Raw genomic sequence first — 27,019 nt, 5'->3', positions numbered from 1 at the left:
ACAATGCTTCCCACGCTCACTTTGGATATTAAAGTCAAGGGTGTGTCAATGACTCTCACAATGCTGTGTGCACATGAGCACTCTACAGCAAGGATTAACAAAGCCAAATCATCGACTATAGACCTATGGAAAAACACAGCAGCTGAGTATATGGCTGAGTATCGCAATATTTTCTGTGGCAATACTGTTTCGATACAGAGACGGCAAGTATCGATTAGGGCATGATAAGAGGAAAATAATGCAACATGCCCTAAAGTTGTTTAACATCGCCATAAAGATTTCACTTGCGATAAATATACGGGAGAGTTGGGCAATATATCAATATTATATCGATATCATGATATGAGACTAGATATCATCTTAGATTTTGGATATTGTAATATCGTAATAGGGCATAAGTGTTGTCTTTTCCTGCTTTTAAAGGCTGCATTACAGTAAAGTGATGTCATTTTCTGAACTTACCAGACTGTTGTAGCTGTTCTATTATTTGCCTTTACCCACTTAGTCATTATATCCACATTACTGATGGTTATTCATCAAAACTATTGTGTAAATATTTTGTGAACGCACCAATAGTCAATACTTCAATATCGTTGCGGTATCGATATCGAGGTATTTGGTCAAAAATATCGTGATATTTGATTTTCTCCATATCACCCAGCCACAATAAAAAAATATTAAAATGTACTCAGTACTGTTCCTTTTAGTATTCTGCTAAAATGCAACAAATTGCTTGTTGAATTTAAAACTAGGGATGCACCGAATAATAATTACCATAACCAGGGGTAATTCCAGAAATTTTTAAGTGGGGTGGCACAGGGGGATCAATAATTAGTGAGGGGGGCCAGGGGGAGGGGCATTTTATTAGAATACAGCATATAAAAACCTGCTTAGTAATATAGGAAATATTGCAGAGGATAGAAGAACATAATGTAATTCTGCTAAATACAACATCACATTCATTATTAGTTTAACTTGTTGTCATTCGTAACAAATCGTATATCTGAATACAAATCACATTTTCTATAGGCTCAGTCTGCAATTTAAAAGAAAAAAACATTTTCAATGCTGCTTCAATGAGAATTTTGGATGGTCGTCATCGAAACATTAATTGGTCATGTGACAAGGGCTGGGAAGATTGGCAGAACAGGCAGCCAATTGACAGTACTCTGATCTAATGGGAATCTCAATTGTCAGATTGACAGCACTCTAGCCCAATGGATTGAGGAGGGGGGGGGGCAATCATATTTCAGGGGGGCTGATAACACCCCATGTCCCCATTCTAGCCCCACCTCCTGCCTTAATTGGTTAATGTTAATGATAAATCCTCCAAGTACGCTAAAGTTAGCCATGGCATTCCACAAGGCTCAGTGCTTGGACCAATTCTATTCTCCTTATATATGCTTCCTCTTGGTAATATTATTAGGAAACACGCAATTAACTTTCACTGTTATGCGGATGACACCCAATTATACTGGTCAATCAAACCAGACGAAACCAGTCAGTTAGCTAAACTTCAAGCGAGCATTAAAAATATAAAATCCTGGATGACCTACAATTTTCTGATGATAAACTCTAACAAAACTGAAGTTTTTGTGCTGGGCCCTAAACACCTCCGAACCTCATTAGCTAAAGATATAGCTACTCTGGATGGTATTGCCCTGGCCTCTAGCACTACTGTCAGAAATCTAGGAGTTATTTTTGATCAGGATATATCCTTTAACGCCCATCTAAAACATACCTCAAGAACAGCCTTTTTTCGTCTTCGTAACATTGCCAAAATTATGAATATCCTGTCTCAAAACGATGCTGAAAAACTAGTCCATGCATTAGTTACTTCCAGGCTGGACTATTGTAATCCCCTACTGTCAGGTTGCTCAAATAAGTCCCTTAAGACTCTTCATCTGATCCAGAGTGCTGCAGCGCGTGTTCTGACAAGAACTAAGAGAAGAGATCATATTTCTCCTGTATTAGCTTCTCTGCATTGGCTTCCTGTAAACTCCAGGATTTAATTTAAAATCCTTCTCTTGACCTACAAAGCTCTAAATGGTCAAGCACCATCATATCTAGAAGAGCTCCTAATACCTTATTGCCCCACTAGAGCACTGCGCTCCGAGAATGCAGAGTTACTTGTGGTACCTAGAGTCTCTAAAAGTAGAATGGGAGCCAGAGCCTTCAGTTACCAGGCTCCTGTCCTGTGGTACCAACTCCCAATCTGGGTTCGGGGGGCAGAAACTGTCACCGCATTTAAGAATGAACTTAAAACTCTTCTATTTGATAAAGCTTATAGTTAGGGAGTGAGGAGTTGCAGCGTCCGCCTAGCCCGGCCACCTGCTTCTCTTCGTAGTCGTCAGATTAATGATATAACAAAAGTAGAGGGAGGCAGACCAGTACATCCCAATCCGGCAGGGGAGAGTTCTAGACCGACAAGGTTCCTCTCCTTAAACTGCCTGTCTCTCTTATTTACGCTGTTATAGTTCTAGACTGCCGGGGGACTTCCCTCCTTTGACACACTGAGCTGCTCTCTCCTCTCCCTTTCCATTTGTGTGCATCCCGTCCCAGAAATGCTGGTTACTAACCTAGCTCTGAGGAGTTTCCTCCCCGGAGTACTTATGTTTTTTCCACCCTGCATATTTCCTTGGAGTACATTGGCACCAAGATCTTGGTTGCAGCTGTCGCCGTGGTCCTGCTGCACTCCCTGCTAAGCTCTGCGGTGCCCTGCAATGTCATGCTGCGTCCTGCTGAACCCTGCTGCTTCCTGCTACGTCCATCCATGCTCTGCTGTGTCACGCTACATCCTGTAATGCCCTGCAGCGCCCTGATATGACATGAACTACTACGACTACCATTTGAAGTCACTGTTCCATTATTAATGTGACTTACTGCCACTGTAGACACCGCCTACCAAGAGCCTGGGTCTTTCCGAGGTTTCTTCCTAATAGGGAGTTTTTCCTCGCCACTGTCGCACTGCTTGCTCTTGGGGGAATTATTAGAATTGTTAGGGCTTTGTAAATTATAGTGTGGTCAAGACCTACTCTATCTGTAAAGTGTGTCGAGATAACTCGTTATGATTTGATACCATAAATAACATTGAATTGAATTAAATGCTGTTTTACAAGTTGACATTGACTGAAAAGTTGCATGAAAACATCACATCCAGAATCACGTGGCAGAAACAGGAAGTGATGTCTGATCCTCCATCACGCAGAAACCATGACGACTACAGAAACTACTGTTACTTCTACTGATCTGCAGCAACTAGAACCAAACGTGGGAAACAATGTAATAGTTGAACTGTAATGACCTGTTTGTATAATAGCCTGAAAAAATAATGGACAAAACCTCCAGGCCTAAAAAAGGGAAGCCAAAGATGAAGTGAATTAAAGCTGCATTCTCTCTAATTTCCAGCAGGGGGCGACTCCATAAATGTGGGCCTTTTTTTTGAAGAAATATAAAAGGTTTGTCTATATAGTGTACATTATGATTATTTCATGCACTGGCTGACTCCAAATATATAGGAGAACTGTTTAGATAACACAAATGCTTGTGTAGCATTGCTGTGTGTGTGATATTTACATTATTATATTGATTATTAGCATAAGTGAATGTCATGGGGGTTTTTTTTATTTAGATATTTTGTCCAATGTATAAGTTATGTTTATATTTTCACTGTTTGACTCCCAAGACATTTGAGAAGTGTTTTAGACAGGAAATTGGCTCAGCTTTTATTGCTATGTGTGTGATATCAATACATATCAGTGAGATTCAATTTCCGTTTTAGTTATTTGTCTTTATGGTCCCACAACCTTTTTTACATTTAAGTGACCTCACTGCAGCACACATATTGTAATAGCCCAGTTTGTCCTGAAATAATGATGTTAATAGATTGACTGTGGACAACAGGGTTGATATTTACAAGCTTTTTTAGAAAATTAAACCAGACGGACCATGAGTTGTCAAAAAGGGTGCACAGTGTTAATACAACAATAAGGTGAACAATACAGGAGATACATAATAATTTATTTTATGTAAAAAAAGACCTTTCCAGCATAAATTGATGCAAAAAAAGACACACATTGTTGCATACATATTCACCACAATGCCGGAAATTGAGTGTTTGATGCTCAAAACTTTATGGGGACCCCCAGGCCCTCCTAGGTACAGTGCCTTGCGAAAGTATTCGGCCCCCTTGAACGTTTCGACCTTTTGCCACATTTCAGGCCTCAAACATAAAGATATAAAACTGTAATTTTTTGTGAAGAATCAACAACAAGTGGGTCCCAATTATGAAGTGGAACGAAATTCATTGGCTATTTCAAACTTTTTTAACAAATAAAAAACTGAACAAGTGGGCGTGCAAAATTATTCAGCCCCTTTACTTTCAGTGCAGCAAACTCTCTCCAGAAGTTCAGTGAGGATCTCTGAATGATCCAATGTTGACCTAAATGACTAATGATGATAAATAGAATCCAGCTGTGTGTAATCAAGTTCTCGTATAAATGCACCTGCTCTGTGATAGTCTCAGAGGTCCCGTGTAAAGCGCAGAGAGCATCATGAAGAACAAGGAACACACCAGGCAGGTCTGAGATACTGTTGTGGAGAAGTTTAAAGCCGGATTTGGATACAAAAAGATTTCCCAAGCTTTAAACATCCCAAGGAGCACTGTGCAAGCGATAATATTGAAATGGAAGGAGTATCAGACCACTACAAATCTAACGAAGACGGCCGTCCCTCTAAACTTTCAGCTCATACAATGAGAAGACTGATCAGAGATGCAGCCAAGAGGCCCATGATCACTCTGGATGAACTGCAGAGATCTACAGCTGAGGTGGGAGACTCTGTCCATAGGACAACAATCAGTTGTATACTGCACAAATCTGGCCTTTATGGAAGAGTGGCAAGAAGAAAGCCATTTCTTAAAGATATCCATAAAAAGTGTCGTTTAAAGTTTGCCAAAAGCCACCTGGGAGACACACCAAACATGTGGAAGAAGGTGCTGTGGTCAGATGAAACCAAAATCGAACTTTTTGGCAACAATGCAAAACGTTATGTTTGGCGTAAAAGCAACACAGCTCATCACCCTGAACACACCATCCCCACTGTCAAACATGGTGGTGGCAGCATCATGGTTTGGGCCTGCTTTTCTTCAGCAGGGACAGGGAAGATGGTTAAAATTGATGGGAAGATGGATGGAGCCAAATACAGGACCATTCTGGAAGAAAATCTGATGGAGTCTGCAAAAGACCTGAGACTGGGACGGAGATTTGTCTTCCAACAAGACAATGATCCAAAACATAAAGCAAAATCTACAATGGAATGGTTCACAAATAAACATATCCAGGTGTTAGAATGGCCAAGTCAAAGTCCAGACCTGAATCCAATCGAGAATCTGTGGAAAGAACCGAAAACTGCTGTTCACAAACGCTCTCCATCCAACCTCACTGAGCTCGAGCTGTTTTGCAAGGAGGAATGGGCAAAAATGTCAGTCTCTCGATGTGCAAAACTGATAGAGACATACCCCAAGCGACTTACAGCTGTAATCGCAGCAAAAGGTGGCGCTACAAAGTATTAACTTAAGGGGGCTGAATAATTTTGCACGCCCAATATTTCAGTTTTTTATTTGTTTAAAAGGTTTGAAATATCCAATAAATTTCGTTCCACTTCATGATTGTGTCCCACTTGTTGTTGATTCTTCACAAAAAAATACAGTTTTATATCTTTATGTTTGAGGCCTGAAATGTGGCAAAAGGTCGAAAAGTTAAAGGGGGCCGAATACTTTCGCAAGGCACTGTACAATGGGTGTCCCGCAATGTTAAAACAAAACGCCGTTGGTGTCAATTTAACTTTAAATTGTAGTTCTCTTGTCTTGTTGCACTTCCTGTCTGAGGTCCAGCACACAGTCACAGGAACATGTGTATGTTCAAAAGTTGTTTTAGTCGGAAACAGAAAATTTCACGGTTTCAGCAGGAGGACCCAAATGCAAGACTCCTACAGGCAGAAGTTCAGACAAACAAGCTTTATTCTGACTCTACAACTTACAAACCTAAAACTACAAATAAACAGGACTCTCACAGGACAAACAGAGAGATAAACCAACTAAGACAGAGGAACACCTGGGGCCTGTAGAATGAAAGATATCCAGGATAACTGAAAAAGCGCAGCTTGACTTAGTGTGATCCGCTCATCGCGGCTTAATCGGTTGAACGTTTGCCGAGCCAGGATAAGTAGGTGAAGCTATGTCAAGCCAGGAGTAGATAGCTGGGATAAGTGCCCGTTCACGGCTTTCTTAAATTGAACACGGTATCGATCACAGATTTACTGATGCAGAAATGGAGAAGACGTGTGCGGCACATGTTTCACCCGCTGAGCAGCAGCTTCTAATGAAAAGTTAAGAGGAGGTGAAACATATGATATGCAAAAAGGGAAATACGGCTGTTGTTATCAGACAGAGAGAAAAAAGCCAGACAGACAATAGCGGACCGACTGAATGCGTAAGGATTTAAAGATTTACTTACTAGTCACTCCACATTTTTACAAAGTTGTACACTGTTTTAATTGCTTTTAATATGCTTATTTTAAGTGTTGGTTTTATTGCTGTATCCGTTTTTATGTGCTAAATGTGCTGGTTTTACTGTGAAGTGTCTTAGTAGCCTGTCAATCACTATATAAATAAAATTATTGTTATTATTATTTAGCCTACTTTGCCTTAAAAGTGATCAGAGGGAATTAAAGTTCCTTGGGAAATTTACCCTAAGGACTAGGCTTAATTTCAAAACCTTACTCATAATGCGAGAATATGTTTTACAACCATATGCACCAATCTCTATAAGCTATGTCTAATTCTAAATATCTTTCTACAAATAATGTTCATACAGAACAAACATGACTGGACAAAAACTAGAAAAAGAAGTAGCCTAAGTGACTTCAATACACACTGTAAGCATATCTGTAAATGTTTTTTTTCTCTCTCCCAAGCTCGAAGATGACAAGTGACAGCACCAAAATAAAAAGATTAAGAAGCTTTGTGGCATTCCAACACATTCTCACTCCCATCTCGTAAAAAATACGGACGTTTGGTCAGGTGCCATTGTTGTCGTTATTGATGCTAAAAGTCTCCACCGCTGCACGGTGTGGGAGGATCCCCTTGCCCCCCCCTGCCTCCCTGACAGCAATAGTGACAAGTAATGCATGTTAATAAAAATAAAGCAGAACACATTCAGAAGACACGGAATAACTGTTAAACACGTTTATTTCGGATCAGAGCGGCAGCTGATTTAACACATAAGACTCCAGGATTAATCTTAGCCTGGCTGTTAGCCTGCTCTGGAGCAGGCTAGCTGCAAAGAATAAATCTCCATGGTTACTTGGCTGGGTTTAATTCAACCTGCTTTTGTGCAACCAAATCAAAGCTAATTTCATCCAGGATAACCTGAAGATCCTGGCTTAATCCCTTATCCTGGTTTTGTGCAACAGGCCCCAGGAGTAGAAATACACAGACCAATTAACAGGAAGACAGGGGACTGGACAAGACAATAATTGAGAACAGGTGAGAGCAGAAATGGAGGTAACCTAACAAGACAGGAAGTGCATACCATATAAGGGGATGGGCAGGGACAAAGACACATGACAGACAGGTAACCACACCACAAAGCACATGGGAAACAGCAACAAGCACAACATACAAAATGGCAACCAGAGTGGCACAAAGGCAGTCAGTCACAGCAGGAACCTGACAGAAAACTCAGATTGGACAGATAGTCTAGCTAGCTGTCTGGATTTACCCTGCAGAGATCTGAGTAGCAGTTAACCATAGTCCTCACAAATCCACCGGTTAGAACGCCAACACAAAGAAAGCGGAAGGTGACGGACATCTGGCCGAAAATGAGGGCCGTCCGGCGGAATTTCTGGCGGCACCTGAACAATCCCGTAAATTAAACGTCGTCGATATAGACTAGACAAAAGGTGAATACAGGTGCAGCAACCATGGGCAATATGAGAAAAATAAAGTGTTTTTAAAAATTATACCATGTAAATATGTTTTAGTAGAAACACAAAAGTACAAAAGTATGAACCTGTAATCGGTTTATAATAGGTCTCCTTTAAAGGTGACACATTCGTAGAAATGCATTCCAAAGTCCAACTAATTCGTCTAATCTGGTGGATCCCGCCCAAAGTTTCACATAAGAAGATAATTCCAAACATGCAGCCCGAAAATCAGGTTTTTCCACATTTAATAAATCTGCATTCCCATGTTTAGGGATTATGTTATTTGGTTTACGGTGTGTGCAGTTGCTTTGAAGAATGTTCTTTCCTGCCCTGCTAATTATGAGGGCCCCACGTTCATTTCACAACAATAAAGCTACAGTGCGTAGTTTCTGTTGGCCCCATTAGGAATTCTAAGTAATGACAACAAAAACTGTCGGTGCGTCGACATGATACAAGCCTTCCTGGATCACGCACCACCTCCACGCCTCCCCTCCCCCACGCAGTTGCTAGTAGCCAAGGAGGACACAGAGGATTAAAAAACATGGACTCTTCAGAAGAGGTCATTATCTTCACTTGAGTTTCTGTACGCTAAAGTAAAAAAATAACAAACTGGGTGCGTTAGGAGTAGGGTTGGGTATCGTTTGGATTTTTACAATTCCGATGCCGAACCGGTGCTTTTAAAATGATTCCGATTCCTAAACTGATTCTTGAAAAACATTTCATTACATCAAAGAAAGGCTCTTTTATAGTTTTTTTAAATTTAAAAGTATTTAAATTGAACAATATATTAACGTTTAAAGTACTTAAATATATAATAAGTAAACCTATGTCACCTAACACGGAATCCTTGGCTGTGAAATTCAGCCTCCTCCTCCCCTTGCTCCTCCGGTCTTCATCATGCACGGCTCCTGGTTTCTCCTCCGACAGGCCACTGCCATCGGCTCCCTGGTTCGGTTTCGGTACCCAACCCTAGTTAGGAGAGGACTCAAGGGCCAGCTATCCTTACAATGGCCCTGCCATTACTGTGTAGTGTTGTATAGTGCATTGCTTTTTGTAACTATATGAACAAATAGTTCATGAGAACAGCCTGATTTGAGTTACTGTCTATTTGTGGCACTGTATGAGTTGTGTGTAAAATTAGAGGAAACACCAACATTCATTAAACACAAGAGGAAATAGAGGAGGGCATGGATATGAGACAACTATGTGGGTTTCTATTTGCACACTACGCACATTGGCACCAAGCAGCCGAGTTCCTGTTCTCACTTCAGATGAAAACTGTGATCACTGATCAGTCACGTCAGTCTGCGTGAGGATGAGGGTGAATATCTACCTGCTCGTCTTAGTGCTTGGCTATAAGGCCGCTGCAGGTAAGGACTTTATTTTGTAAATGAATCAATTCGGTCTCATCAGTTTTAAAAGATGATGTTTGTAGTTCAACTCGAGAGATGCAACAGGTTGTAGTCGGTGTGAGGTTAACGTGTTGAGGGGAACTGCTTTAGAAAGTCTTGATCATTCAACTATAGACAATAAAGTTTTATTTCGCATTACGGAACACGTAAACAAACATGTTCTAAACGTATGTCCTCATCTGTATATCTATACATCTGCCCATTGCACATACTGTATAGTTGTTGCATTCTGCATTCAGTCTCCTTTTTCTTATGCTAAACAGCCATTTTGTACATAAGTTTCTATTTCTGTATTTATTTCTTATTAAATGTATAGTAAGTGATGTTAATCCATTACACTTTTTGTCAAATTCAGTGAATATCTCCTGGCGGTCTCCTAGATCTCTAATTTAAGCCACTTTGAGTCTGTGAAAAGCGCTATATGAATTCAATTTATTATTATTATTATTATTATTCCTGTGCGCTGAAAAAAAACAAAAAAGGGTGACAATACAGAGCCCCGGCTGTGTGACTGGAAAATGGAGTGAATGAGCCACAAAGCACTGTTCCAGCCAATCACGAACCACAAAATTGTAATTTCCCCATTGGGGATCAATAAAAAGTATAAATTATTATAAATGAATTAATTGTTAGAAATGCTGACAATCTGAGAACATATTTTTATTTATTGTAAATTGTGTGTCTTTTGCAGGAATAATCCATAAAATAGTTATAGAAAAGAAAAAGGTGTCTCTGCGATGTCCTCACTCTGTGGAGGGAGACGTGACGTGGAGCAGAGAGAGGAATGGAGACAAAACTGACATACTGACAGTTAATGGAGGCAGAGACATAAAACACATTCCTGACCTGGGCAGTCGATACTATTCATCAGCTGATAAGTCACTCCGCATTGTAAAAGCTGTCGTCTCAGACTCTGGAAGATACTTCTGTAACAATGAAGCAGCTGCAGATCTGACGGTGATCCCATCAGGTAACATCAAACTCCAATAAAATCGTTCTGCTGTTTCTTCCCGTTTTTCAGAATCATGTCTCTCAAGCTAAATGTTTATCAAAAAATAAAAAATAAACTTTGATTAGAAAAATATGTTCTGGCACAATAATGAAATTATGCATTTCAAAAGTAAATAGCAACTATTTTGTAAAGTATAATATAATCATTATTTATAATAAGGATTTAAAAAATAGTTTTAAATTCATGGCATTATGATTGGCAGGAATATTTACTTCCTGTATTTGAGGAGCTTTTTGGTGCAGCCTACATCTGCACTTCTGTGTTTAAGTTTTCAGTTTCAATTATAAAGATTTTAACGTACACAACTAAGTATGAAATCAAAGACAGTATTTATCTTAAAAAGTGCAAAAATTGTCAAACTCTGATCACATCTCTGATTATTGATAGGCCTAATAATGTGACAAGACATTTAAAGTGCTACAAAAACTTAATTTACTCTGAACAATGGATCTGTTTAAATGAAGGATTAAATGCATTAATTATTATTATAATTGTAACAACATGGTAAAAGGGTCATCTTGTTCTTGTGTAGTCACATTTGGAAAGATCTCTCCTCTAAAACCTCATAAACATGGAGCATATTTTAAGTGAAAATAACCCTAAAACTCTTCAAATGGCCTCTGACTTTATACTGAACATGTTTAATACATTTATGACGGTTCATTATAAACATGAATCAATGCTTGTACTGACTAAGTATGTTTGTTGTGTTCAGGAACAACTCTAGTCCCTGCTCCAGAGAGGACCAGCATCACTCTGACATGTCCTCATGATGTCGGAGCATCACATGTTCCAACATGGACCAGAGACTCTGGTGGAATACCACTAAGAAGGTTTGATGTTTCCCCTGTTGACCAGACGTTGACTATAACAGACGTGCAGCCTGGTGACTCCGGACTTTACTACTGTGATGGAAAACCAGCTGTTTATCTGAACGTGATCAAAGGTAAGAAAAAGGAAATCAGAGAGAAACACAGAAATACTGTATGTGTGGAAGTAAACACATATTAAACAAACCAGATAATATGTGTCAACATAATATGCCTGTCAACCATTTCAAACTCAGTGTATGATCTGTAGTAAAGTATGTTTATGCCCTATCTTATGTTCTCTTTCATGCTCTGAAGGTAACAAGGCACCACACCCAACAACCACAACCACAACCACAACAAGACAAACATCAGCAGCACTTCCTCCAACAGCAACAATCCTGACAACAGCAACAACCATGACAACAGCAACAACAGGGAATACAACAGCTGAAACTTCCACAAACACAGGTAACTGAACAGGACAGAATCAAAGTGGTTCTGAGGAACGTACATCTTTACAACGTACAAGTTTACAACAAAATAAGATGCAACCATCATAGGTGATGTATGAACATTATGTCCACTTTTTCATCAAAGTATAGCCTACAATTTAGTATACACCTGTAGGTTCCTGAACATTTTCAGTTAGTACTTCTTTGAAGTAAATCTTTTTAAGCTGAGTTGTAAAAGTCATAGTCGATATTTACTACGTTCCACTTCCTGGATTGCTCCGTTGCTGACAGAAATTCCACCAGTTTCACTCATTTAGGCCCAATTTCGGTTGCCTTGGGCTTTCTTTATGTTGGCATTTTAAACTCTTGTGGATTTATGAGGACTATGGTTAACTGCTCCTCAGATCTCTGCAGGGTAAATCCAGACAGCTAGCTAGACTATCTGTCCAATCTCAGTTTTCTGTTGCACGACTAAAACAACTTTTGAACATACACCAAAACAAGTTCCTTCCAGAGGCTATTTTGCAGAGACACCGTGGCTCCGTCCAGCGCTTAGCACCACCCAAGGAGATTTTGATTGGACTAGCCAGACGCTCCTCCCCAATGTAGTCGGTTCCAAGTGGACTTCTTGAGCAAGTTTTGTCTTTAAGCTTTTTGAGTGTTATTCATTTATTATGTGCTCTAGCTTTTCCAGCGTTTTAGATATGTAAATAATAACGCAAAATTGCATTATTGTAAATTGAAAAACTTAACATTTTCTTGAGGGAGGGTTCCTAAAAAATATGTGCACTGAAGTCTTCCACAAACCCAGAAAAAAACACTGGTTTAGAGGGGATGTTAATATCACCAATGATGGACGCAGCTTTCCTGTATACAGCTGAACTGTACAGATCATCCAGTGGCTTAGTTTAATGTCCAAACCAGGAGATAGCACTCTCGCTATCCAGCTGGCAGTCAAACTCAATCAGTCATCCAATACATGTACCTGACGAGGGTCTGATTCTGAATGGTTCTTGTCTTCCAGAGACTCCTTATCCGTGGCAGATGCGTGTTCGTACGGTGATCGCAATCCTCTATTTAATCATCATGATCAGCATCACCGTCACCACCTGGAGGAAAGGTGAGTACACTTTAATCTCCAGCAGTTCTTTCATAATACTCTTCAATGAAGTCATGTTCAGAAACTCAAAACATTCTATTACGTTTTTTTCTTTAATTTTGAAAAAACTTAAACAGTTTGTGGCGTAATTTACAGCCAATTATCAAAAGTGGATAGTGCACCCACCCAAAAAAACTCAAAAACCCAAATTATAATTTCCTTTACATAAAAACACTTGAAAATACATTTGCAGCATAAAATGTCCCAGAAAAGTTCAAGGTCAATTTTGCACCAAATTGGGAATCTCAAAGCCCCCAATGTTGGACCCAAAGTTACGCCCTTGCTCCAATGTAAAGTGTTCTATGAACGGCCACATGGGGGAACTGTTGCTGCTATTATCACACATCTTCGTCCCAGTAGTTTTTTGAGATATTCTGCAAACAAACAAACAGTCATATATAACCATAAACATGTATCTAATAACTACCATAACCAGGGGCAATTTCAGGATTTTTTAAGTGGGGTGTGTAGGAAAAAAAGCGACCGATTCTACTCTGGCTCAGAAGGCCAGAGTCTTTTAAGAACCACCGGTAACTTCTCAAAGTTTCCCCTTTACTTATTGTGTTCGTTGAAAGGCAGACCAAGAAATGAATACTCAGGATTCGTTCAGTTAAACTATAACAATCTTTAGTAAAATGATATTGCAAACAGATCTTTCATATGCATATGGATCAGCCGCTCCTTTGAGACTTTCTCTCCCTAGCCACCAACAAAGTCTTTCCGGGTCTGACACGGGACCTTCCTTTTCCTTATTCTTTTATTCATCTTCAGGTTCCTCCTTCGACGATATTGCGTGTGGGCCGCCAATTGGTTGGATATCACTCAGACTTTCTGTCTCCGAGAAGATAGAGCAGTTGCGCGCTAGAGATTGTCTGTTCCTTTAAGAGATTTTATTAGGTGCATTCTGTTCCAATTGTTTATTAAACAAATGAGGAGCACTTTTGCTCCACTAAATTTGAACCCGTCTTATCTTACACATGCCAGACAGGAGGAGACAGCGAGGCCCTCCCAGGCTACAGGACATTCTTATTCTAAACCCCATATATTTCTACAGGTGGCACTTAATCAATAGTCAGTAAAGGGGGCCCAGGGCGAGGGGCATTTTATCAGAATACAGCATAGAAAATCTGGTTAGTAATATAGGAAATATTGGATAGGATAGAACAACATAATGTAATTATGCTAAATACAACATTGCATTCATTTTTACATTAATTGGTCATGTGACAAGGACTGGGAAGATTGGCAATCATATTTCAGGGGGGGCTGGTGCCACCCTATGTCTCCCTTCTAGCCCCACCCCCTGCCATAAATGCTGTTTTACATGTTGACATTGACTAAAAACATTAAAACATCACGTCCATGTTTATTTTCTCTCTTTTGCAGCTCGACAAATAGAAGCGACACACAGCAGAAACAGGAAGTAATGTCTGATCCTCCATCACGCAGCAACAAGAGTGGTAAAAACTCAACGGTCATCGGTGTTCGTCCTCATTCAGTCCAACAGAAGTCAGTCCTCCTGCTGCTTTCTACACCATGACGACTACAGAAACTACTCTTACTTCTTCTACCACTGATGTTCTGCAGCAACTAGAACCTATCGGGGGAAACAATGTAATAGTTGAACTGTAATGACCTGTTTTTATTGACCTGCCTGAAAAAATAATGGATGAAACCTCCAGGCCTAAAAGAGTGAAGCCAAAGATGAAGTGACTTAAAGCTGCATTCTCTCTAATGTCCAGCAAGGGGCTCCAAAATGAAGTCTGTTTCCACAGAAGTCTATGAGAAAATCTTTCTCACTTTATTTGTAACCGCAGTAAACATTTTCATAGAGTTTATGGTCTCAATCGCTAGATTCAAGTCTTCTTCAATACAGCATGATGTTCATTTAGTAAATTATGACCCCATTTATTTTAAAATAAAGGATAAAGCAGGGGATGCTTTAGGACCTGTCAACCAGGACAGAGGCTTAGCGATGCTAACCATGCTAACACTGTGGATGTTAAAATAGAACTACACTTGTTTTTGGGTGTTGTCCGTGTTTTCATCTTAATCTCTGACCCTCTCACTGTGTGTTTTCACTTAATCAAAGTAATCTGACCATGTGCGGCTTCAAAAAATCAAGATGGCGACGTCTGGATTGCCAAATTTAAGGCTCAAAACGGCAGTCCACAAACCAATGGCAGTCCACAAACCAACGGGTGACATCCCCAATGCTACATCTGTTACTTTTACAGTGTCTGGTTTGAATTCAAAATGTACAGTTTATACGTGTAACAAAGCTTTTTCTTTTTATGGGGTTTCATTTGTGCCAATATTCACGTGCACGCTGTCAGACTGTACATGTGACGAACATATGTCTGTGACAATCATAGGCGTTGATTTCTGGGGGGATGCAGCGGATATGTCCCCCCCCAGTATTTAGAAGGTAGATTTTTCCCCCTCAAAAATATATTAACGACAACCCCAAAAGAGGTAGAAAATAACATTTAACCCTATCCGCCTGAGTTTGTCATATATGATGAAAAACAGCAAAAAACGGCATCTCCGATTCATACTTTTACAGTCATAAGAGCTAGAGACTTACCATCTATTCCAGCTAAAAGCTAACACTCTGGCTGTCACGGTGGTGTCTTTGGTGTTTTTGTAGCCCTTTCAGGAGGTTTTCCATCAAGACTGGAACTTGTGCCTTTTTTCAGGGTCTTTGAGCAATAAATCCAAACTCTTACATCCAAGATTAATCCATAATTCATGAATTTCCAGCCATCGATCACCGCTAGCTCTGATGCTAACCATCCATTTTGTTTCCCATGATGCTTTGGGAGACGCAACAAAGATAGTTTATTATGAGGAGAGATCACTCAAAGTCAGAATAGTAAGATGTGACCAAAGATTGTTTATTACCGTTCTAAACCGAATGTCCTGAATATCATGAGGGCAGAAGCGCCTGGACTTTTTTTGAAAAAATTTAGATATTTTGTCCATTGTATAAGTTATGTTTATTTTTTGACACCCAAGACACATGAGAAGTGTTTTAGACAAAGACTGGCTTAGCTTTTAGTGCTGTGTGTGATATCAATACATATCAATGAGATTCAATTTCCGTTTTATTTATTTATTTATCTTTATGGTCCCACAACCTTTTTTTTTTTTTTTTACATTCATGTGACCTCACTGGTGCACAAATATTCTAATAGCTGTACTGGGAATTATGTCCAATATAAGGCCCTAAGGCCAGTCTAATCTGACTTTTTCTATTGGACTTACATTTACCAGAACACAAGGATCAATCTGAGATGAGTTCAGTTAAGCAAAGTTTACTGAGTCCAGCATAAGAGTTACAACACAGCTGTGGGTTCACGAACAGAGACTAAGTTTCCCTAGCAACAGACATTAACTCAGAGCCTGGTCCACCAAGTTGTCCTCCGAAATGAGAGCTCCGATCCGTTCTCTCCCTCAAACTTTTATCCTATTATCACAAGGGGGGTGTCTTCTTGTTTCAAGTTTTTTTTTGAAAATTAAACCAGATGGACCATCAGTTGTCAAAAAGGGTGCAAAGGGTTAATACAATAAAGTGAACAATACTGGAGATAACTTAATGTTAATAATAATAATTTCAATACAGAAAGGGTTGCATAAAAATTCACCACAATGCTGGAAATTAAGTGTTTGATGCTCAAAATGTTATGGGGAGGACCCCCAGGCCCTCCTAGTTACAATGTGTCACCCGCAATGTTGAAACAAAACCTACGCCCTTGGTGTCAATTTAACTTTAAATTGTAGTTCTCTTGTCTTGTTGCACTTCCTGTTTGCGGTCCAGCACACAGACACAGGAACATGTGTATGTTCAAAAGTCGTTTTAGTCATGGCATTTCTTTAAACCAATTACAATTGTCTTGGGCGGCGCTAAGCGCCGGACGGAGATAAATCTGCATTCCATCTTTAGGGATTATGTTATTTGTTTTACAGTGTGTGCATTTGCAGTGAAGAATGTTCTTTCCTACCCTGCTAATTATGAGGGCCCCACGTTCATTTCACAACATAGCTAGCAAGCTATAGTGTGTAGTTTCTGTCTCCACCATGAGGAATTCTAAGTAATGACAACAAAACTGTCCACAGTGTGTCCACATGATACAAACCTTCCGTGATCACGCACCACCCCCCTCCCCCACGCAGTTGCTAGTAGCCAAGGAGGACACGGAGGATTAGAAAAACATGGACTCTTCAGAAGAAGTCATTATCTTCACTGAAGTTTCTTCAATCTTCTGAACATAGCCATACTGAGAAATCCAGAGAGAGTTGTGTGGAGCTGATAGTCTTAATTAGCTTTGTAGCAACTCATTTGGCAACGGCTTATATGTAACCAACGTTTAGGGACCTTTCGGTATTTATGGAATGGACCACCGGAGGAAAATAGGGGAGGGTCATGTCTTTTTATTCTTTGTTGATGAGAGGGTCATCCAATTTATTTTGTCTAGGGGGGAGGGTCACCCAACTTTTGTTTTCATGAGAACAGCAACATTTCCTAGTGGCTTGTTTGGTGCATATTTATCCATGTAGCTCCATGTAGCTCTCTCAGTCTCGGCCCCTATGACTAGCAGATGGGTCCCTCCCTGTTTAGTCAGCCAGACAATTTTGACTTGTAGCTTAGAGACCGTGGGATTTCCCGAACTGAATCCTACTCGCACATATAAAAACAAAACTGCTTTGCTAGCTCCATCATGTTGTAACTAAGACACCTGATGAAAAAATTATTTTATTCATTAGCATGATTGCCGTACCATTTCGTTAAAAAACATCCAAAACACCGTATGAAAACATAGCGGACCAGATGCAGGCTTTTATTTTGAAAAGTCGATAGGGCATGAGACGGGAGGTCTGCAGGCTGCAGCCATACCCAAATCAAATATCCTTTCGGTCCCATTGATTATTTGTGAAATTGTGCAAACGACAGCCTTTTCAAGGCATTTGAGAAGGAAGGAGTGGTTGGCATGCAAGCTCCCAAATTGACGCTCGTCTGAGAAATGGAGTTTTGGATAATGTTCAGCTTCGATAGCTTAACCTATGCTAAAATACACAATGACCGAGGAAGCCTAGTGATGACTCCATAGCAACCAGTTATTACCCAGTCTGCTTTGTAGAATGGTCTCAATGTTTTATTGTTTTATTTCATGTGAATACTAGTTTACTAGATGAGTAACTTAGTATTTGAAATAATGCAGTAATGCAGGAAGTGTGCATTTAGTTTCCATGTTATGTGTTTCCACAACAATGTTATTGAGTAAATCTACTGAAATGGCCACCACACCATAACAGAGTAGTGTGATGCGTAAGATGAAAATGCAGAGGTTTAATCACATATGCAATGGCTGTAAAAAAACAATGGGCCAATATATATCTATGCTAAGTGCAAACCAGTACAGAAGCTATCAATAAATTGTTGGGAAGGGTCATCCCTTTTTGCCCAATCATTTTGGAGGGTCATCCAAATGTATGGCTGGTGAAGGGAGGGTCAGGTCTATTTTGACTAAAGATCCCAAAACTCCCCTCAGTGGCCCCTTAGATGAATAACGAAAAGTCCCTTAATAATATCAAAAAAGTTACACACTAAAGCTTTATTGTACTGGAGTTTATTTGTTACTTCTAGTGAAAGTGCAATAACAAACTGGGTGCGTTAGGAGTAAGGTTGGGTATCGTTTGGATCTTTACGATTCTGATGCCGAAGCGGTACTTTTAAAACGATTCCGATTTCTAAACTGATTCTTGAAAAACTGAAAAATGACATCAAAGAAAGGCTCTTTTATAGAGTTTTTTTTATTTATTAAAAATTATTTCAATTTAACAATATATTAATGGTTTAAATACTTTAATATAAAATAAGTAAACATGGCATTTTAAATGCACTAAAAGCTAGCTAGCTAATGATAGACTAGCAGAGCAAGTGTAATATGTTTACTAGCGATCATGTGCAGTGAATGGTTAATATGCTTTTACGTCCATTTTGGTGAGCCCAGAGGGAAAATATGGCATTTTAAAAGTAGCCTACATTTACGATAGCTAGCAAACGTAGACTACAGAGAAAGTGTGATATTTTTATGTCCGTTTTGGAGCGACGGAGGGAAAATATTTCAGTCGACCGAACCGAAATGGGGAACCGAAATGGGGAACCGAAATTTGCATTCTAATCTGGTCCGATTCCCACCAGTTGCGTTGGAACCGGTTCCACAGTGGAAGCGGATTTCGGTACCCAACCCTAGTTAGTAGAGGACTCAAGGGCCAGCTATCCTTACAATGGCCCTGCCATTACTGTGTAGTGTTGTACAGTGCATTACTTTTTGTAACTATATGAACGAGTAGCTCATGAGAACAGCTTGATTTGAGTTACTTTCTAATTGTGGCACTGTATGAGTTGTGTTTAAAATAAGAGCAAACATCAGCATTTATTAACCACAGGAGGAAATAGAGGAGGGCATCGATATGAGTCAACATTGTGGGTTTCTATTGGCACGCTACGCTCACTGACAGCGAGCAGCCGAGTTCCTGTTCTCAATTCAGATGAAAACTGTGATCACTGATCAGTCACGTCAGTCTGCGTGAGGATGAGGGTGAATATCTACCTGCTCATCTTAGTGCTTGGCTATAAGGCCGCTGCAGGTAAGGACTTTATTTATTTAATTTTTTATTATTTTTGGGGCATTTTAGGCCTTTAATTGACAGGGCAGCTGAAGACGTGAAATAGGAGAGAGAGGGGGAATGACATGCAGCAAAGGGCCGCAGGCCGGAGTTGAACCTGGGCCAACTGCGTTGAGGAGTAAACCTCTATAAATAGGCGCCTGCTCTACCACCTGAGCTATCTGGGCACAAAGGACTTTATTTTACTTAGGGTGCCTGTTCAGTGGTCGCAGCCCCCTCACTCTGACATCTCTCCATTAGTGCATGTAAAGGACCTGAGCATGTGTGTGTGTATTTCAGGCCTGTGTGTAGTGTGTAATAACAACTGTAAATTATTATAAATTAATTAAATATTAGAAATGCTGAAAATCTGAGAACAGATTCGCATTTATTGTAAATTTTGTTTCTTTCGCAGGAATAATCCATGAAATAGTTGAAGAAAAGACACCGGTGACTCTGCCATGTCCTCACTCTGTGGAGGGAGACGTGACGTGGAGCAGAGAGAGGAATGGAGACAAAACTGACATACTGACAGTTAATGGAGGCAGTGAAATAAAACACATATCGGGCAGACGATACAGTTCATTAGCTGATAAGACACTGTTCATTCTAAATCCTGTAATCTCAGACTCTGGAAGATACTTCTGTAACAATGAAGCAGCTGCAGATCTGACGGTGATCCCATCAGGTAACATCTAACTCCAATAAAATCGTTCTGCTTTCTGTTTCTCTTCCCATTTTTCAGAATCATGTCTCTAAGCTAAATGTTTAATAAAAAATAAACTTTGATTAAAATAATATGTTCTGGCACAATAATTAAATGATACATTTCTGATGTAAATGCACCTTTTTTAACTTTCAATGGCAACTATTTTGTAAAGAATAATATAATCATTATATATGTCTGAACAAGGATTTAAAATCAAGTTTTAAATTCGTGGCACTATGATTGGCAGGAATATTTAGCTTTTTGGTGCAGCCTATCTGCACTTCTGTGTTTAAGCTTTTAGTTTCAATTCTAAAGACTTTAACATACACAACTAACTATGAAATCAAAGGCATTATTTATCTTAAAAAGTGCTAAAATTCTCAAACTCTGACCACATCTCTGATTATTAATAGGCCTCATAATGTGACAAGACATTTAAACGTCATATCACATGTTTAAACTGAGCTCCTCACAAAGGGAAGTGCTACAAAAAACTTTGTTTACCCTTGAAAAATGGATCTGTTTAAATGAAGGATTAAATGCATTCATTATAATTGTAACAACATGGTGAAAGGGTCATGTTGTTCTTGTGTAGTCACATTTGGAAAGATCTCTCCTCTAAAACCTCATAAACATGGAGCACATTTTAAGTGAAAATAACCCTAAAACTCTTCAAATGGCCTCTGACTTTATACTGAACATGTGTAATACATTTATGACGGTTCATTATAAACATCAATCCATGTTTGTACTGACTCAGTATGTTTGTTGTGTTCAGGAACAATTCTAGTCCCTGCTTCAGAGAGGACCAGCATCACTCTGACATGTCCTCATGATGTCGGAGCATCACATGTTCCAACATGGAGCAGAGACTCTGGTGGAATACCACTAAGAAGGTTTGATGTTTCCCCTGTTGACCAGACGTTGACTATAACAGACGTGCAGCCTGGTGACTCCGGACTTTACTACTGTGATGGAAAACCAGCTGTTTATCTGAACGTGATCAAAGGTAAGAAAAAGGAAATCAGAGAGAAACACAGAAATATGGGCGCAAGTAAACACACAAGGGGGGGGGACAGCCCTAAGATGGGGTGGGGTGGAAAATACAACATAATAGCGATAATATATGAGGCTTTCCTGTGTGTTCATATTACAGGGTAGGTATAAACTACGCATATCTTCGTATGGTTTGGAGGACTGGTTGGGAGAGTAGGGTTAGACATCGCCTGTCTGTGTTATCATGTATGGTTCAGGAGATATGATGCAAAATGCATAACTAGCTTATGGCGGAAAGTAAAATGGCCGCCATGGAGCTCCAACATAGAGCGGAGACACACTACGAAGGAGGTTTGTCGTTTCCCCTGTTGACCTGATGTTGACTATAACAGATGTGCCGCCTGGTGACTCTGGACTTATACTTGGACCATCAATTCTTTCTTTTTTTTTATTTTGTTGTTTTTTATATTTTAACCTGTAGATACAACAGCCTATCAAGCGTATATAATTGTATTGAAATACACATGCACGACAAAATAATACTTTATATAATAACTGACTGTTTGATTTGTGCTCTGCTGTAACAAAAACTGAGCTGTGTTTGTAAATGACATGCAATTGTTCAAAGTGTTAATTAGTTCTTACTTTGTCTTCCATCGGACCCTGAAGTCCCTCAACAATTTTCTAGTTGGGTGTATGGAGTAGTCGGCTCCTTCCTCCTCCTCCTCCTCTTTCTCATCATCGTCTACTTCACTCGGAGACGTTTTAAAAGACGAGGTGAATCAAACCTGACCTGTTTACACATTAAAAAGTCAAACATTGAATCAATAAATACACATTTAAGAAGATGCACTAATAAAAGAAAGTATAAATAAACCCCAAAAATGGAACCAACAGAAAAAGATTGATAAAATGTTGGTAGGTGTTTCCCATTACTGTTTGTTATTTTGCTATATATATATATATATATATATATGTGTGTGTGTTGATGAATATAAAATATGTATAGGAACTGTTTACAGTTGGATATAAGGGGTGGGGAAAATAAACAAGCTTCTGCTTCGCCCCACTACTTTTCAGACATATTGAACACATTGTTTATAACACTTTATAGATATTGATTTTCCTTTTGTATGTTGCAAACATAGACTGTATATAAAGATCTTTATGTCCAATGTATGGCCGCAACACACGTTTTTTATTTTTATATTTGATCTTATTGTTATTTTTTGTTCAAAATGAAATAAAGAAACCAGAAACCAGCAAGAGGACTGGTTCCCTTCAACCTTGAAGTCTTCACATATGAACACAAAATTCTGACTAATAGGTCAGAGTTATTTTGGAAGGCGGAAAAATGAACCAAGTGTGAAAATGCCCAAGAGAGCTGAGTTTGGTTTGTGTAAAGAGGTGTGAGGTGTAAAAAAACTGATGTGTTTTACTGATGTGTTTTTTTCACAGGAAGTGAAGAAAGAGGCCCCGTCTATGAAGAGATACAGGAGGGATTTTTGCTTCAGCCGACTAATGGTGAGAGATAAGAAATGTTCCTTTTTCTTAACCTTTAGGAAGTGACGTATAGCGTCTCTGATTTTAACCCAGATCTCTTCTTCTGAACTTCTGAACTACTTCGGAAAGTAAAGTAACGTATAATTTTAACCCAAAACCATATTCTTTTTCTAAACTTATTAGTTTTGAGGCCCAAACATCACCAAACTGCAAACATTCACAAATTTAAACACGTGTTTATAAATCCAGACTTTTACGTTCAAAACCGAGACTGTTACGTTCTCTGGTTTAGATATTAGGTCGTATTTCTGCCACCGCTAGGGCCACAATGTAGCCTAACAAGCCAGCCCCACATCAAGCTGTTGGGTCTGGGAACTCCCTATTGGCAGGGCTCAATCCGAGGGGCGGGATAAACGGTCCAATTTCAAATTCCCTCTGCGTGCAATAAGATAGCGCTACAACCAACCAGAGCAACGCCAGTTGATAGATTAAAGTTTTGCCGACCCTGGCTGCAAATTACATTTGCTGCCGCTAGGGTGCGTCTAGATTTCTAGGCTAGGTGCAATGTTGTCCTCGGGGTCAAATCTGACCCATTTTCAAAAAGTTTCTAGATGAGAAATTTGGGTTTCTTTCAACTAAACTGTCAAAAAAGATAATGTGGATGGTTCCATTCAACAGTCTTCACAAGTAAAATAAATGATCAGTTCACTACTGTAATTCAATTTGGGGGTTTTATTCAATTTTGAAAAAAAGAACCAAGCGTGAAAACAGGACTATATGTGAAAACACTAATGTGTTTTACTGACGTGTCTTTATCACAGGAAGTGAAGAAAGAGGCCCCGTCTATGACCAGATACAGGGTGGATTTGTGCTTCAGCCGACTAATGGTGAGAGATAAGAAAAGTTCCTCTTTCTATTCTGATTGATGTAAAATGAACTTCTTCACTGTTCCATTCCTGCTTTCATTTATATGCAGTGAGTACGGGAGCATTTCTGACAGACTATATTTCATATCTTCATACGCAAAAATGCATTTAGATTTTTCTGCATCTTTACAAAACAACCAAGAAGACCTCTTTTATTTTGGCAGGTGGAGGAACATTGACCGCACAAGCAGCTGCACACTGCATGGCAGATGTTTCAGGTAAATAACAACAGATTCTCACTCCCAGCGCGTCAAATAGCGACGCTTGGTCAGGTGACTTTGGCGTTGGCACTTGCTATTACTACTATTGGCCTCACTTTTTGACACTCTTGCGACTTGTGTCTAGTCCTTTGGTGTCATATTTAGAAGCGCTTAGTCGGGACTCTTGGCATCTGGATCAGGATGTACGTTTAACTGACACGCGGCACGAGAACGGGATAGTTAGGTTTAGGAGAAGATGGTGGGTGGGGTTACATAATTTACGTTTCAGTGACACGCGGGACACGAAGCCCGGTCTCCTGGGTGAAAGTCCTGTGTTGTTTGACCCATCCACCCCCCAGCCAAGCTCCCTATGCGGATTTTCGTTGTTCATACTACTCGCTACCGTTGTCTCTCTTAATGCGACGTCATCTTAAAGCGCGGCGGTCGAGCTGCTGCTCTGCCTGGTGCGTTCCATACAGACGCCATACGATTTTTGTGTCGGTATCTGATGCTGAGAGCCACTGACCAAGCGTCAGTATTTTACGAGTCGGGAGTGAGAACGGGTCGTAAATAAATGAACATATTTTCCGACTACCTTTTAGAAAAAGCAGACAAATGTGACTGTCTCCAGGTGTACTAATTTGGTTAATAATGCTCGTTGGTAAAATGTTTCAACAGATGGATCAAACCGACATGGTCCCACGTATGACACCATCCCTGATCTTCCACCAGTGAAGAAGAAGACCGGTAAAGACGGAGCTCTCATCAACATTTGGCCAAATATTAGTATAACGTATTTGTGGTAACACGCATTGCATATTCATTCCGTTTCATTCCTTCTCACAGTGACATCTCTTCCTAATGAGTCCCCATATTCCTTGATTGGAAATCATACAAATAAAAGGTAAATTTAATACATATACAGATATATAAGCAGGTTTACTGGGTCAAAGAGGCCATGATATATGTAAGACAGACAGATTCTATTTAAAACTGGAAATACAGAAACTAAATAATATTAATATATATTTAACAAAACACTGAATGAGAAGCAGATGGTGATTTTTTCACTGATGAAACGTACAAAATTATGATCTGTATTTTTTCTCGGCCCACAGGTTTGTCACAGCAAATTGACATGTATCGTTTACTGGAGAAACCCAAAGCGACGGCAAACAACCAGAACCAATAATTCTGCTCCGTCATTGCAGCCGAGGAATGACTAACGGTTCTGTAGCGACACTTTCTACCTATTAATTTAACAACATGTATATATCAGCTTATGGGCCCTATCTTGCACCCAGCGCCTATGTCGTTTAAATAGCAAATGCACCTGCGCCCATCTTTGCGCCCACGTGTGTGCTGGTCTTACAGGGTGTGTTCAGGTGCATAAAGTCACCTGAACGTTTGCTGTTATTTTAACAGCAAATTAGTAAAATGCTCCTAGGCTTACGCACAGCGCGCGCACACTATGCTTGTTACACACACAGGGAAGCGCAGCAGCACACACACATGCAGAAGATTACAAAGAGAAATATTATGGTGCAAATCCATCATAATAGCAATGCTTCATGATCCAAACACGCCTGGCTTTTAAAGGGAATGGGAGATGACACCGATTGGTTTATTGCATGTTACGCCCAAAACACTCCTATGAATTAATGAAGACACTAAGTACAACGCTTTTGAACCATGCGCCCGGCACACGGACCCTTTCTTCTGCCGTCAAACTATCAAAAGTGGATTTGGACACGCCCTAAAAATATTTTAATGTTTTCAAATTTGAAAGTAGGGGACATATTGCATCTTTGTTCTTAGGTTCTTTACAATATATTTTTACAGTTATTAGAAACTGTTGTCCACACATCCCAGCAGTCTGTTGTTCAAGCAGCAAAATACGACCTATACTTATGTTTATAGTGGCAGCGCCCTGTAGTGGCCGTAGTAGTTGACGAGAGCAAAGCAGGACTTTCACCCGGGAGAGTGGAGTTCTAGTCCCGTATGAAAGGTGTGTAACCTTTAGGAAGTGAAGTATAGCGTCCGATTTGAACCTTAACCACTCCTTAACTGAAGTAGTGTTGGTGTAAAACATAACCAAAAAGATTTTACGAATGTCATATTCAGCGTCACGACTTTTTTAATGAGAATATGCTTTAACATAAAACATCCTACCTCACTATAAACATAACTTACTCCAGGTACATTTGAAACTTGACACTGGCATACAAAAGCATACAATAGACGCAAACTAAGGACAGGATCTTCACCTCAGCAGCTCTGGGACTATGGTGTTAAGAAATCTAAAAGACGTGTTCGTTTGATTTCTGAGGAGGAAGGAGAGGCTAGGGTCCAATTGAAAGTTAAGCAAAAGGTTTAATGAAACACGATGAAAACAACAGTCAAAACACAATCAAACATAAAACACAAAACACTGCCAGCAGCAGACTGCAGACATGTTTCCCCTTGTGGGGTCACAGTCTGCAGCCATGCGATATGACAAAACAAATACACTGTAAACAGCGGACTTCAACATGCTTCCCCTTGCGGGGTCACAGTTGAAGCCCCGAATCTTTCTCGGGATCCGAATTATATTCCTCTCTCTCAGGTTAAGGACACACCTCTGAATTTCAGGTTTACTGTAGGTCACAGACAAAGGTCGTTTAGCATGGTAGTGCCGATTATATTCAAGTTTACAGAGTTTGCATTTCTTTTGTTCTAACCCAGACTTGGCACCAGGAGGCTCGAGACTCAAAGAGACGTTTCTCTTCATATGTTAATAGTTGGTTTTAACCTAACATATCTGCAAGAAACAGGAAGAGAGGGGGAGAGAAATATCCAGCTGTTTTTAACCTTAGTAGTCATTCTAGATTCCATTCCTATTTTCATAACCTGACTGCAGCATACAATTTATTATTTAAAACATAAGCATGGTTTTAACTTTTTACAACCTAACAGTCCACCCCTTCACACCTAAAAAAAAGGTGTGAATATCCCTATAAAAGTTACTGAACAAAAACGTAGACATTAGCAAAGTTGTAAGAACTAAATCATAATTTATAAAAGAAATTCATGTCCTTCTGACCTCATCATCTGTCTCATCTTGTATAAGATATTAAAAGTTGTTGACCTGGTAAAAATAATGGAAGGGAAAACATCTTAGAAATCAAAGAAAACAAAACC

General features: G+C 39.7%; 1 protein-coding gene and 1 long non-coding RNA gene across 3 annotated transcripts; both read left to right on the top strand.

The window, feature by feature from the left end:
* The first annotated feature begins 11,587 nt into the window (after positions 1-11,587).
* Positions 11,588-14,284, top strand: LOC120571564. Its single transcript, XR_005641244.1, has 3 exons — positions 11,588-11,690; positions 12,699-12,794; positions 14,220-14,284. It is a non-coding gene; the product is annotated as an uncharacterized LOC120571564 (long non-coding RNA).
* A 5,049-nt stretch (positions 14,285-19,333) lies between these two features.
* Positions 19,334-25,173, top strand: LOC120571563. 2 transcript variants are annotated; one of them, XM_039820577.1, is made up of 10 exons: positions 19,334-19,487; positions 19,921-20,193; positions 20,993-21,223; positions 21,880-21,987; positions 22,669-22,734; positions 23,535-23,600; positions 23,804-23,857; positions 24,518-24,586; positions 24,686-24,743; positions 24,958-25,173. In XM_039820577.1, exons 1-10 carry the CDS (start codon positions 19,433-19,435, stop codon positions 24,974-24,976), a joined length of 999 nt encoding a protein of 332 aa, XP_039676511.1. In that variant the 5' UTR covers positions 19,334-19,432; the 3' UTR covers positions 24,977-25,173. The 2 variants fall into 2 exon arrangements, with proteins under 2 accessions (XP_039676511.1, XP_039676512.1); XM_039820578.1 differs by lacking the exon at positions 23,535-23,600.
* Positions 25,174-27,019: the final 1,846 nt, after the last annotated feature.

The sequence above is a fragment of the Perca fluviatilis genome, chromosome 13, assembly GCF_010015445.1.
Source record: "Perca fluviatilis chromosome 13, GENO_Pfluv_1.0, whole genome shotgun sequence".
NCBI classification, from domain to species: Eukaryota; Metazoa; Chordata; class Actinopteri; order Perciformes; family Percidae; genus Perca; species Perca fluviatilis.
Note: the sequence above shows the minus strand (reverse complement) of the source record. Positions and strands in the feature narration are given on the sequence as shown.